The 12,779-nt window shown below is 39.8% G+C and overlaps 2 protein-coding genes across 2 annotated transcripts; both read left to right on the forward strand.

Moving 5' to 3' along the window:
* Positions 1-3,184: 3,184 nt before the first annotated feature.
* On the forward strand, positions 3,185-4,218 carry atoh7 (atonal bHLH transcription factor 7). Its single transcript, XM_070978224.1, has one exon. It carries the CDS (start codon positions 3,368-3,370, stop codon positions 3,797-3,799), a length of 432 nt encoding a protein of 143 aa, XP_070834325.1. The 5' UTR covers positions 3,185-3,367; the 3' UTR covers positions 3,800-4,218.
* Positions 4,219-6,426: 2,208 nt separating this feature from the next.
* On the forward strand, positions 6,427-11,401 carry pkd2l1 (polycystic kidney disease 2-like 1). Its single transcript, XM_070978057.1, has 15 exons — positions 6,427-6,710; positions 6,945-7,058; positions 7,999-8,126; positions 8,251-8,504; positions 8,590-8,814; positions 8,901-9,129; positions 9,220-9,390; positions 9,488-9,669; positions 9,765-9,885; positions 9,972-10,070; positions 10,163-10,284; positions 10,369-10,486; positions 10,630-10,763; positions 10,869-10,980; positions 11,282-11,401. The coding sequence occupies exons 1-15, from the start codon at positions 6,431-6,433 to the stop codon at positions 11,399-11,401; spliced, it is 2,409 nt and encodes an 802-aa protein (XP_070834158.1). The 5' UTR covers positions 6,427-6,430.
* Positions 11,402-12,779: the final 1,378 nt, after the last annotated feature.

Below are 12,779 nucleotides of genomic sequence, written 5' to 3' on the forward strand. Positions count from 1 at the left end.
GCTTCAAGTGGTGCCAAATTCAAAACAAATAGGAAAACTCAGAAGCCAATTAAGCATTGCTAATCAGTCCAATTAGAGGGGAAGAGAATTCAAATAGGCATGAAATTACATTCACCTTACGTGACCTAATTAGACTCCGAGCCTCATTTGACCAGCTGCCAGGCCTGCTTGTTAACTGGGTGCTGTATATGTTGCTCAGTAAATATCTCTGGCCTCTGAATGAGTTGTTTTTGTTTTGTTTGTTTGTTTTTAATCTAATTTCCAGGATGTTTTAATTTTTCGACGTGTATTCAATTCATTACAGCAGCATCACACACAACAAAGTCAGAAATCCAGATTCCCAAAGTTTGTTACAAAACCAGCACTAAAAATCCAAAAGTATGAGCACACTTGTGACGTGTCTCACTGTGCTCATTAAAATGAAGTATGAGCTTATTCACAGCTCTTCTTAATGTAATCCTGTGAGGATAATGAGATTTATCAAGTCAAGCCACACATGCAGGGAGAATCCTGTCTTACACTTTCCCTGTACTGAAACATACGCTTTGTGCCCTAATCTCCATTTCTCCATAAGGAAAGCTGGATTTATGAGGGCACATGTCTCTGTCAGAGCAGACGGGTCACTCCTCAGTTGTGACATATGGCTTTTGACAGAGGACATGGCTCAGCCACCGGTGCTCAGACAAGCCAATCATGTGAGGGGTTGTAATAAAAAAAAAAAAAGGATGGAAGTCACGGAAGGACTGGGCCACGTCTGAGACAAGGCCCTCAGACACGACAAGCAGCAGCTGGCAAACTACATCAATCTGTAATCAATGAACCAACTGGTAGATGGGATTATATGCCTAATTGCACAGCTAACCAGTCCATCCCAAAATGACCAGACAGCATCAGCTTGTGTCCATGACCCACTACCAGAGACAGGCATTATTCTAGGCCTCTGACGGTGATTAATCATTCATAACCTGCCTCTACACCCAAGCTTTGAGCTTGTCAATACACAGTGACAGGAGCTACATGTCGTTCCTGACAAAGGACCACACCAGAAAATAAAGCAGCAGAGGTTGAAGAAATATTTAGACCCTGAAGTACAAGTGTAAAAGTACTCCATTAAAATAAAAGTCCTGTGTTCACAGTTTACTTAAGTACATACATATTACTCAAAATGTAATGAAGTATCAAAGGTGCTCATTGTGCAGAATGGCTCCTTTTTACAGGATAAAATGATAATGTACTATTATATGTTATATTGGTGCATTCAAGTATAAACAGCATTTGATTTTTGTAGCTGGTTAAGATGGAACTAATCTTTATGAAGTTGCATATTGTTGGGTAGTATACATACTGTATATGGCATATAGTTTACTAGCTCATTATTTTGCATGTGCAAATCAGTAACTACAGCTTAACTATTAACGTATGGGAGTAAAAACGACAATATTTCTCTGCAAAAAGTAATGGAATAGAAATATGAAGTGAAGTAAAATTAAAATACTCTAAGCAATGGATTTCAGTTGTTTATAAGAAAACAATCAGATTCTATACTCTCAGAGACAAACACAATATTTAATATGATTCAAAGCGCAACTATGAGACCCACTGTTTGACTTTAAAGTCGAGTATAAGCAGAGTACGGCCAAAAGAAGAGTCGTTCTTTGTGTGTCTTTGGGTGACAGTGTGTTTAGGTGTGTGTCATGGAGGTACGTGCTCAGATCCACCCTCCTGAATTACAGAATTCAATGTTGGCAGATGGGAAGGACAGACAGACAAATTATTCTGTCTGTCTCATTTTCTCGGACCACTAAACAGATCAATTATTTATTTCTCATGTGGTCCCAAGTAAATACAGAACATTAATGCATCCCACATACTGTGATTCATTACGAGCACAGTCCTGACATACACCCTTTCAGCCTAATGTACTTTCAATAAGTACAGTAGAAGAAATTTGTGGAGCATTTCATGTTTTACCTGTGCACAAACTGCTCCTCAAATCTCATGCGGTGCAGTAATCTGTACACCATCTTGGCCCATATTGTTTGAGAGCCATAATCCCCCGATGTGCTGTTAAAATCCCTCAGGTTACAGACCACACTTCCACTTCTGTTGCCTCGGGCTAATCTCAGATTATGGCTATTATCACATGGATACCATGAGAAGTGAAAGGGGACTTCTTGGTGTTTTATGTACCTCAAATAAAGCCTAATGTATTTATAGCCATTTATAAAGTATAGCCATTTAATTTAGGAATAAATGAGATTTTAAGATGTGACACCTGCAGGTTTATGACTGCATCATACAGCAGCTTGATATAACAATTACTGAGTCACACATTGTTCAAAAATTTCAAATACAATGTTAGATTTTACGAGAAGTCATTTGAACTTTTTATATTAAAAAATAGAAAATGTTTAAATATACTGTACAAGGAGGCTGGGTACTGTGTGTTTGTCTATAGAATAAGTAAAATTTGAATTTCTTTCTTTGACACAGTACAGTGAATCTAAATGACATAAAAATGAAACTGGTGTTTTTATTGCTTTTTGGCAACATTTGCGATGCATTTTATTTTATTTACTTGCTGACAAATGACAGTAATTACATTTCAGCATCTGTCTGCTTCATTAAAGTTTAAACAACAGTTCAATCAAAATAGTTTATTACTAGGTTTTTAGTGATTTTACATAATTTGTGGAAATGTAAGACTAACTGGGAAATATCCACAATCTTAACCTTTTTAAAGTTTGTTTGCACCATCAGCTGTGGTGAGCTACCAGATGGTAGACTTTTGGTGTTTGTGACACATGGCTCTGAGTGAAGCCATGGCCAGATAGCCCAGCCCAAGATAATTGGAATTTCATTAAGGTTTTGTTTGTGTGTGTGTGTGTGTGTGTGTGTGTGTGTGTGTGTGTGTGTGTGTGTGTGTGCTGAGTGTGCATATGTGTGTGTGTGTGTGTGTGTGTGTGTGCGTGCGTGCGTGTGTGTGTGTGTGTGTGTGTGTGTGTTCATGCTGAGAGTGGGTGTGGGTGTTTATGAGTCCGCATGGGTGTGTTTCTCTATGAGCAATATTGAGGATGGGGGGAGAGGGCAGTCACTCCACCTGCTGCCACCTGTTCATCTGCTCCATCTTATAAAAGCTGCTCCCTCACTGTCTCCAGCATCAGAGACACCTTGGACTCCTCAGGCTGTCCACCCTCTGGAGTTACAAATATTTCAGCACAAAGGACACACAGCTCGGACATCAGCCAGACTGTAACACTGACGAGGCCTCTGAGGAACCCTGAAACTGGAAACTTCTCAGATACGAGTCAACAGATTTATCAGAGTCTGTCTGATCTGAGGACATTTGATTCTTCAACCAAAAATCATGAAGACTCGTCGACCCAGCTGCACTGACTCTGGATCTGAGTCCTCAGAGCCAGACTCCAAGAGCCCAGAGAAATATGAAACAGCCACGAGGCGACGGATGGCTGCCAACGCAAGAGAGAGGAAGAGGATGCAGGGTTTGAACACAGCCTTTGATCGCTTGCGTAAAGTTGTCCCCCAGTGGGGCCAGGACAAAAAGCTGTCCAAATATGAAACTCTGCAGATGGCCCTCAGCTACATCATGGCCCTAAACCGGATCCTGACAGATGCCAGGAGGCACAACGCTCCTCACAGGCAGTGGCTGGACCTGCAGTTTGACTGCGTGCAGCCTGAGAACTACCCGTGCCTCATGAGGTACGACTCTCCGACTGAACAGGAGTACATCCAATCATCGTTCTCGTATCAGTTTGATGGCCATCAGGTCCACGCATAAACTGCTGCCATGTGGTAGATAATCAGTCCTGTTGTTGGATGTGAATGCCAATGTGAATATTTTTCCTTCAATCTAGGAGACAGTAAATACATTTGTATTGCATTATTTTCTTTTTGTATTTTTGTACGACAATCAAAGAGGCTTCTACTTCAGTCTGAAGTCTTTCTTTATGTTTGCTAGGAAACCCAGCAAAGTTGAGCATCTTTTTGTTGAAAGTATAGCAATGAAAGAAATGTAGTGTCATTATAATGACCACTAGATTGTACTGAAGATACAGGCAATGATGTATTTTTATCAGTTATTTTGATATGGCCCGAAAATGCTGTGCAATGTTCAATGGATTCTAAGAAAATCATTGTGGTCTTAGTTGCACAGTTAAAGTCAATATGTAACTATTTTGTCAAAGTGTAAGTACGTGTTTGTAGAGCTGAAAAATAGATGTTATTTTTCACATGCAGACTCTATTTTTGTTGAATTATAGTTTTTGATTCAAAATAAAAAACTATCTTTTATGACAAAGCATTTCTCCGCTTCTTTATTATCTTCTCAACATGGTTCAGTCATAAACAAATTGTGATGGTGAAATACGGGATTTTTCTGACATTGAAAAATATCCCATTGTATACTCAAAAACACTGATAGTTGCGAAATAAAATCCTGAAAATGTAATAGTACATTTACACAACAGTACATTTTCTCATTTCAATAAACACTCTCCAATCAAACTCTTAACTCTAATCTCACTTTGTCTCCTTTGTGTGGTATAAAACAAGGGTTATCAAGGAGAGCAGCTAATTTATGGCTGCTTTGTTTTGTGTGTGTCAGCTTCTCAGTAGGAGTAATGGCAGGTCGTGTCTGCTGCACTGCCTCATCCTTTTGTCCTGAGCTCCTGTGCTCTGAGATAAGACACTTTTACGTCAGTGAGGAACCAAAATCTAAACATTTAAAATACACTAATTTTGAGGAGACCAAATGCAGTCATTTAACTCTTCTACTTAACTGAAACATATTAAGGTTTAAAATGTGTTAAACTGACTAAATTCTGCAACAGGATAGTCCAGGATGCCATATGATCCACAACTGTCCATTGTTGGAGCCACACAGCTACAGATTTAAATGGCAATCATCAGCCACCGACAAGTGATTGTTCCAGATTTGAAAAAGTCTGAATGGTGGCACAAGCCGCAGCAAATTAAGGAAGCCTGTGTGCCAGATCCTGCCACGGCTTCAGAGGGGGAGCAGAAATTAAACTCTATTGTGTGGTAATGGCTGTGTGTAATCGCTCTGTTCAGAGCAACCGAAGCATGAACGGCCATAGCTGGACCCAAACTCTATCTGCACCAAGTATAAGACATCTACAGCAGTGCATTAACTGTACTGTCCACCTGATAATAACGCTAATGCAGTTGATACGGGTGGTAATATCTGGAATTATTTGTTGTTATACTGTTATGTGATCTCATATTCCAGTCTGGTTTAATGCCTCCAACTGCACGAAATAAACACATAAAGAGACACAAAGATAAATGTGTAGACAGATACAGTATCATATACCAAATTAAAGAACGCCAACAGATATATAAAGTATTCATTTTTCTGCTTAACTAATCATTGATGTTAGCCAAGAACACTCATGTGATAAGTGTTGCAGGGGGCTTGTAGGGTTGGCAGCACAAGAGAGGTGCCAAACACTGATACAGATGGTCACCATGACTCATATGCCACGTTGAACGTTTGCATACCTAATAAACGCTTTCTGACAGTTGGCATGTCAAAAATGAATAGATGGCAGAGTCAAAAGTGCGTAATGGTAATGAGGTGGAGACCATCCCTGACACCGCAATTACACTCTTCATTAATTCAGTCACACGCCGCAAACAGTTGGCGACAGAAAATATAATCAACATGCAATTAATTGATTTCCTCTATAGGAGCATGTTGCTGGATGAGTGGTTAATCAATAGTGACAACAATGTGCTCAGCATGGAAGTAATTGAGAGGGCAAAACAAATTAAAATGTCTTTTAACTGCTTAATTATTTACCCTTCCACGATGGCTGGATCTTAGGCTGTACAGTATGTGTGATCATACAGATCACCACTATAGAAGGAAGTTAAATTTGTTAAGGTATTTTCATCATTTCAACTCTTCACTGCCTGTTAGAAGGAGGGTTTTTAGTGAGAGGGAGATGGACAGTTGTGGTCTACACTCATTTTGCATGCTTTGTTTTGTGGGTTGATGGCCTATTGCTGACATAAATTAATTGTTTACTAGAGGCAAATGGCAAGAATCACATCCAAAAATATCCCCAAGTTTGAAATAGACTAAAGATTAGATATGAACTCTTATTGGTTAAGCATTTAGATTATACCACTGAGCACAAATATGTCCATGTTGTGTTAGTACAACACCTTTTATTGCCTCACTGTGTTTTAACTTGGTCTCAATCTCACAACTGCAAAAGGTCAAGCAGGGGACCAGGAGCTCCTCCTTCAACAGATCTGATGTCATCCGCTCTTTATAATCACCTCTCCAGCAGGTGTTCAAAAGCTGCCAGCACTGTGCTGCTTCACTCTCCTCTCTGATCTAAAGTCAAGCAGTCCGCAAAGACAGACAGGGGTGTCTAACAGGATGAAGTGCCTGAACAACCGGGCTGACAGCCACCTGACTGGACAAGTGGAGTGCGAGTTGGACAGTGTGGGCAACGGGGCCTGGGTGAACCAGGGCTTCTGCGACTCCCCTCCACCTCTGCCCAGAGCTGTGAGCACCATCTACAACCCTCAGTCCCTCTTCCAGGGCTCCATGGACAGCATGTACAATTTGGACACGCTCGGCCCATTCCCAGAAGAACCCCCATCCTCTGATGGCAGCCTGGTGAAGAAACAAAGAGGCTGCTGCTCGTTTATCAAAGGTAAGAACCCATTCAGCTGAGTTTACAACATCGCATCTGCTCTGTCATCACAACTACTTTAATAAACATGGATGCCACCTCATCTAAAATATTTGTGGAGCATCTTGTGGACTTATCAATTTGGGCCTTTAATGGAGCATTTCTACTTTGTTTCAACTCAGGATCAAAGTCAGCACACTGTCTGCATGAACAGTCTTTAAAAGACTTCATATCTTACGCTATATTTTTCCATAGGCTTGTGGGGCACAACATTGACTGAAAACACCTCAAACAACAGAGAACTGTTTGTACGAACCACACTACGGGAGTTACTGGTCTATCTGGTGTTCCTGGTGGATATATGCCTCTGTAAGTATTTTACTTATATCATCCATGTCTGTTCCTGGCACTTGTAGTCTGAAAATTTAAGTCAAAAATCATGCTCAGTACCCTGGTCAAACAGTATTTGCAAATAATTCTTAGCACTTGTTTTACATGCAGTACTGTATGGGAAAGTGTCTAATACGCCTCAAAAGTTTAGAAACTTGAAACTTGAATTAAACTTAGTTTTATACCTGCTTTCCAGGATTTGTACTGTTATTTAACCTGTTGAATTGAAGCGCAAGCATGAAAACTACTTCCAAAGTAATGTTAGAAAGGTAATCCCAAATGTATGCTTTTCAACACTAAGGACCCATGTATCTCTGAGTTTGACAAACACCAAAAACACATTGGCGCATTTTTAATGAAGTGAACTGTATATTTTGTTTGGTATTGATGTACCTTATGTGTACTTTAGTATATTTAAATCAACTTTTTGTTTTTGCACTTCTGATCACTTTCACTGAAGTGCCTGCCATTTGGATGTTACTGTATAGGGCACGTACTGAGTGTTGATTTCCCATCAAAAGCGTCACAGATGCCCTCCCCATCCCTCTGCCTGAAAGCCATTGTGCAGCTGAGCATTAGGAGTGAAAGGGACATAGGCATCTCTTGCCTTTTAGCGATAAGAGCATTTGGCCTCATCCATTGTTGCTTTGTCTTGGTTAGATTTACATTGTTTGATGAGGCTATTTGCGTCAGGCCAGCTTGCTCTCTCTTCAAACAAATTACGGCCTCTAATCTGGATCTATTTGACTGCAGTCACATACAACACAGCCAAACAAGTGTACAATGAAGCCTCGCGTGTCTGCTTCTGAGTTGTCTTATCTCTGACCATTGAATGGAGCAACATTTAGGGCTGCGCCTGAGCAAAGCCAGATAGGAATCAGTGATTGGGCATTAGCGATGTGATTACGTTGTCTTTCAGTGACATACGGTATGACCAGCTCAAGCACCTACTACTACACTAAAGCCATGACGGATCTGTTTGTGAATACAGCCAGTGAAAGTGGGGTTAAGTTTCAGTCCATTAGCACCATGGCCGACTTCTGGACTGTGAGTTCTCCTCTATATTCATTTCCTTCATGTGCATCACAGTGAGAAATCACTGATAAATGATCATATGAAATTTCTTCTGTGTGCAATTCAAACTGCTTTCATCCTCTCTTCATATGAACAGTATGCTCAGGGCCCATTACTGGACGGTCTCTACTGGACTAAATGGTACAATAACCAGTCCATGGACAGTGGAGACCAGTCCTTCATCTACTATGAGAACATGCTGCTGGGAGTCCCCAGAATGAGGCAGATCAAGATCATGAACAACTCCTGCAAGGTCCACAGCGACTTCCAAGATGAGATCACAGGATGTTTTGATGTTTACAGTGAAAAGAAGGAGGATGACCTGAGCTTTGGTCTCATCAATGGCACTGCGTAAGCCACTCATTGTTTCCCCTACAGGGTAGTACTTGGGTCTGTGGTTAAAGAACTATTGCAAAATTGTCTTCTTCCTCTGCAGCTGGAGCTTCCACACAGAGAAACAAATTAAAGGTTCCTCTCACTGGGGCTTACTGACCACATATAGCGGAGGGGGATACTATCAAGATCTGAGTCGGACCAAAGAGGAGAGCACCATTGTACTGAAGGAACTGGTGGACAACCTGTGGCTAGACCGAGGAACCAGAGTGGTCTTCATCGACTTCTCCACTTATAACGCAAACATCAACATGTTCTGTGTCATTAGGTAAAAACCAACACTGACAATAGCAGCTTTACCCACCGGTTGGTACCCATCCACTGCTTGAACAACATTATATCCGCTTCTTTCAGGTTGGTGGTTGAAATCCCGGCGACCGGTGGAGCGATCCCTTCCTACCAGATTAGAACAGTCAAACTGATTCGCTACATCACCAACTGGGATTACTTCATCCTCGGCTGTGAGATGTTCTTCTGTTTATTCATCCTCTATTATGTCGTGGAGGAGATTCTTGAGTTGCGTATACACAAGTTCTCCTACTTCAAAAGCATCTGGAACATACTGGACATTGTTGTCATAATGGTAAGAAAATGTAATTCTTGTTTGATTCAAACGTGTCCTTTGCTCTGATTCTGCTTGGCCTCACAAAAGTAAAATCATTCTCCTTCCCAGCTTGCCATTGTTGCCATTGTATTCAATATTTTCCGGACTGTCAAAGTGGACAGCTTGCTTGGCAAACTGCTGGAACATCCTGATATCTATGCTGACTTTGAATTTCTGGCCTTCTGGCAAACACAGTACAACAACATGAATGCAGTGAACTTGTTCTTTGCGTGGATCAAGGTAAAGTCTTGACATCTTTGACACAACATATTACTTATTAAAAACATCTGGCATTCGCGTCACCCCAAAGATCGTGTGTTTTCTTCTCATCCTTTAGGTTTTCAAGTACATCAGTTTTAACAAAACCATGACTCAGTTGTCCTCCACACTGGGTCGATGCGCTAAAGACATCTTGGGCTTTGCCATTATGTTCTTCATCGTGTTCTTCGCCTATGCTCAGCTTGGATATTTGCTCTTTGGGACAGAGGTTGAATCTTTCAGCACCTTTGTCAAGTGCATGTAAGAGGTGTCCAAAACAACGACTCAGCAGGAAATATTCAAATAGGATGACTGAGCATTAACGATTCAGCCCTTTTCCTTTCTTCTGTCTGCAGCTTCACACAGTTCAGGATTATTCTTGGAGACTTTGATTACAATGCTATCGACCGTGCTAACAGAGTTCTTGGGCCGATCTACTTTGTCACCTATGTGTTCTTTGTCTTTTTTGTTCTACTCGTAAGTCATTCTGCCACGCAAGATTCTTGATTCCAAAAGGATATAAATGAGCATTCTTGTGACCTCTTTATGTATCTGTCCCTCAGAACATGTTTCTCGCCATCATCAATGATACATATTCTGAGGTTAAGGAAGAACTTTCATCCCAAAAAGATGAGCTCCAGATTACCGACTTAATCAAACAGGTAAAGGCAATCAGATCAATGCAAAAGGAAATAAATCTATAGGTAAAGTTTTACAAAAAACAAAGCCAAAGTGATTTTCTCTTGTATTTCAGAGCTATATGAAGACCTTTACGAAGTTGAAACTGAAGAAGGAGAAAATATCAGATGTTCAGAAAGCGCTACGATCTGGATCTGGAGAAATTGAATTCAAGGACTTCAGAAAGACTCTGAAAGAGTAAGTGACAAAAAATATCAAAAAGACGAACATATGCTAACTTTAGCGATAAGTGTAACCCTCACCAGTCTGATAATCTCGTAGGATGGGACATGCTGATCATGAGATCTCTGCAGCCTTCTCACGGTTTGACCGTGATGGGAACCAAATTCTAGATGAAGATGAACAAGAGAGGATGAAAATGGAGCTGGAGGAAAAGAGGGTTTGTATATGGTTTGTCTTGATTAATAGAATAAATGCGATACCGCCATGTCACTTTCGCTTTTTTGACTTTCATCTTATTTAGCTTGAAAAGAAAATGAAGACAAATCTGTCTTTTTGTGATGGTTTTCCCAATTTTTTTAGGATGCTCTTTGCGCTGAAATCAACAATCTTGGAATGAATTATGGGAAAGAACTACTGGAGAAGCCTCCTGTAACACCTAATGAGCAGAAGAACCACTCCAGTCATACCTCTGTGGATCGGGAACAGTTTCTAAGGTGGGAAAAGCTACACACTACATTGAACCTCTTGTATTCAAACAACAATTCTAATTACAACAGATGTCAACCAAAAGCTGAATTACCTTTCTCTCCACACGAAAGACTGTCCAGACAAGTTCTACACCTTGAAAGCTCCGTGGAAGGCATCTCATCGAGGATTGAGCTGATTATGGAGAATCTGGGATTACAAGAGAAAGCTATACGGAATGAAATGGCAGGGAAAGTGAGGTTGATTGATAATGATGTAAGTATGGAAATAGATTCAAGATATTATTAAACCTTGTTTTATGCATCAAATGCTTTACTTTTTTTTGGCGGAATACTAAACAGCTAGGAGGTCTCACCTGGCCATTACCTTAGATTGAAACTGTGTTAGCTGCATCGTTGATAATGCCAAAGGGCCTGTAATGTGAGGAAAATGTCTAACATTTTGTACTTAAGCATTCCAGCAAATTCCAGACTTGACTTTAGGTTTTCCAAACATAAAATGTTTCATTTTTTTCACCCCTATCCAGAGTGATGAAACTGCCTCAAACGGGAGCGTCCTGGTTTGTGTGGACAGAGGGACGAAGGCTGACATGTCATCAAGGAGATCAGCAGTTTGTACCAACTCCGTACATGACTGTCATATGTGATTAACCTCTGAGAAACACAATCACGGGTTATCTGTACGTCAGATGACATGAGCATGAACAGGCACACTACTGACAGTATGACACAGCAATATTAAACACTTCGCTTCAGCTGCTCTTAAATACTCATTTCATGGTAATATGTAAATACTGTATAAACATGTTTTTGAAATTAATAGATTACAGGGCCAGAGCTAATACAATAAACTGGTTCAAGTTTTCGCTCCAGTGTATCCAATGTATGTTGTCGAGGAGACCTGTATGTAAATCTACATGTCATTGTTGTGCAAAATAATTTCAACAGTAGTTTAGAAAAACATTGTGCAATATAATCCAATATAAGGTAGTATATAAGCCACCTAACATTTAAATGAATGCTTGCTTTGCTTTAGTCATTCAATGTCTTTGAATGTTCACATTCTATTAGCTGCTCAAAAGCTATCAGCTGCTTGTTTGCACAGTCTGATGAGACTTATCTACAAAATAATGATCAAATAGATTTTTTTTTATGTTTGTGCATAATACATGGTTCAATGATTATTCATATTTGTCCACCTCCTGAGCGGCCAAAACCTCATGTTGCAACAAGCAAATATTTAATGGCTGACAGTGTCTACAGCCCTTCATTAAAAATATTACATCCAACATTCCCATTAAATACCAAACGACTGGACCTGGGTTGTATTATTCTGGTGGACTGGATGTTTTTAAAGAAATTGGTCATCATACATCAGCTTTCATACTTGGAATCATTACTGCAAACAAAAATGGTAAAATGTTTTTGAGCAAATGTATAGAAAATAGTGTCCAGTGTATGTACCATTCAGATGAGACACATTTCAAACTCCCAGTTTAATAATTGTTAAATATATAATTAACTGCGTGGTAGAATTACTGAAAGTGACTTTATGCTTTGCTGTCAGGATTTCTGTGTAAAGCACAATTCATTAGTGTCCAATAAATGTACTGAATGACCAGGTTCAAATATTTCTTTATTTGAAGTGACTTTTCTGTTCATTTCATCATTTCTTATTAAACATCACTTCAGCTGATCAACTTAAATGTATTATTGTCATAAAAGCAAATTGCCATTACATTCAATGTTTTAAGCAACAAATATATTACATGTCATTAAGTGTGCAGTTCAAGCTGAAACGTCACCTGCTTCCTGCTACTTCCTGAAAATGGCACACAAACTTAAAAATGGGAAAATCCACAGTGGAAAAAAAAATTTGGATTTGTAATGCAGCCTCTGGAAATAACACAAAGTTTGGGTTTACTGACATATCAATTAAGGCTTATTCATAAATTATATTGCTGAAATTTAATGATGGCATTTTATTTCATAACGTTCTACCTACAGTATGTACACTATTTCTTA

The sequence above is a fragment of the Chaetodon trifascialis genome, chromosome 13 (genome assembly GCF_039877785.1).
Source record: "Chaetodon trifascialis isolate fChaTrf1 chromosome 13, fChaTrf1.hap1, whole genome shotgun sequence".
Classification (NCBI taxonomy): domain Eukaryota; kingdom Metazoa; phylum Chordata; class Actinopteri; order Chaetodontiformes; family Chaetodontidae; genus Chaetodon; species Chaetodon trifascialis.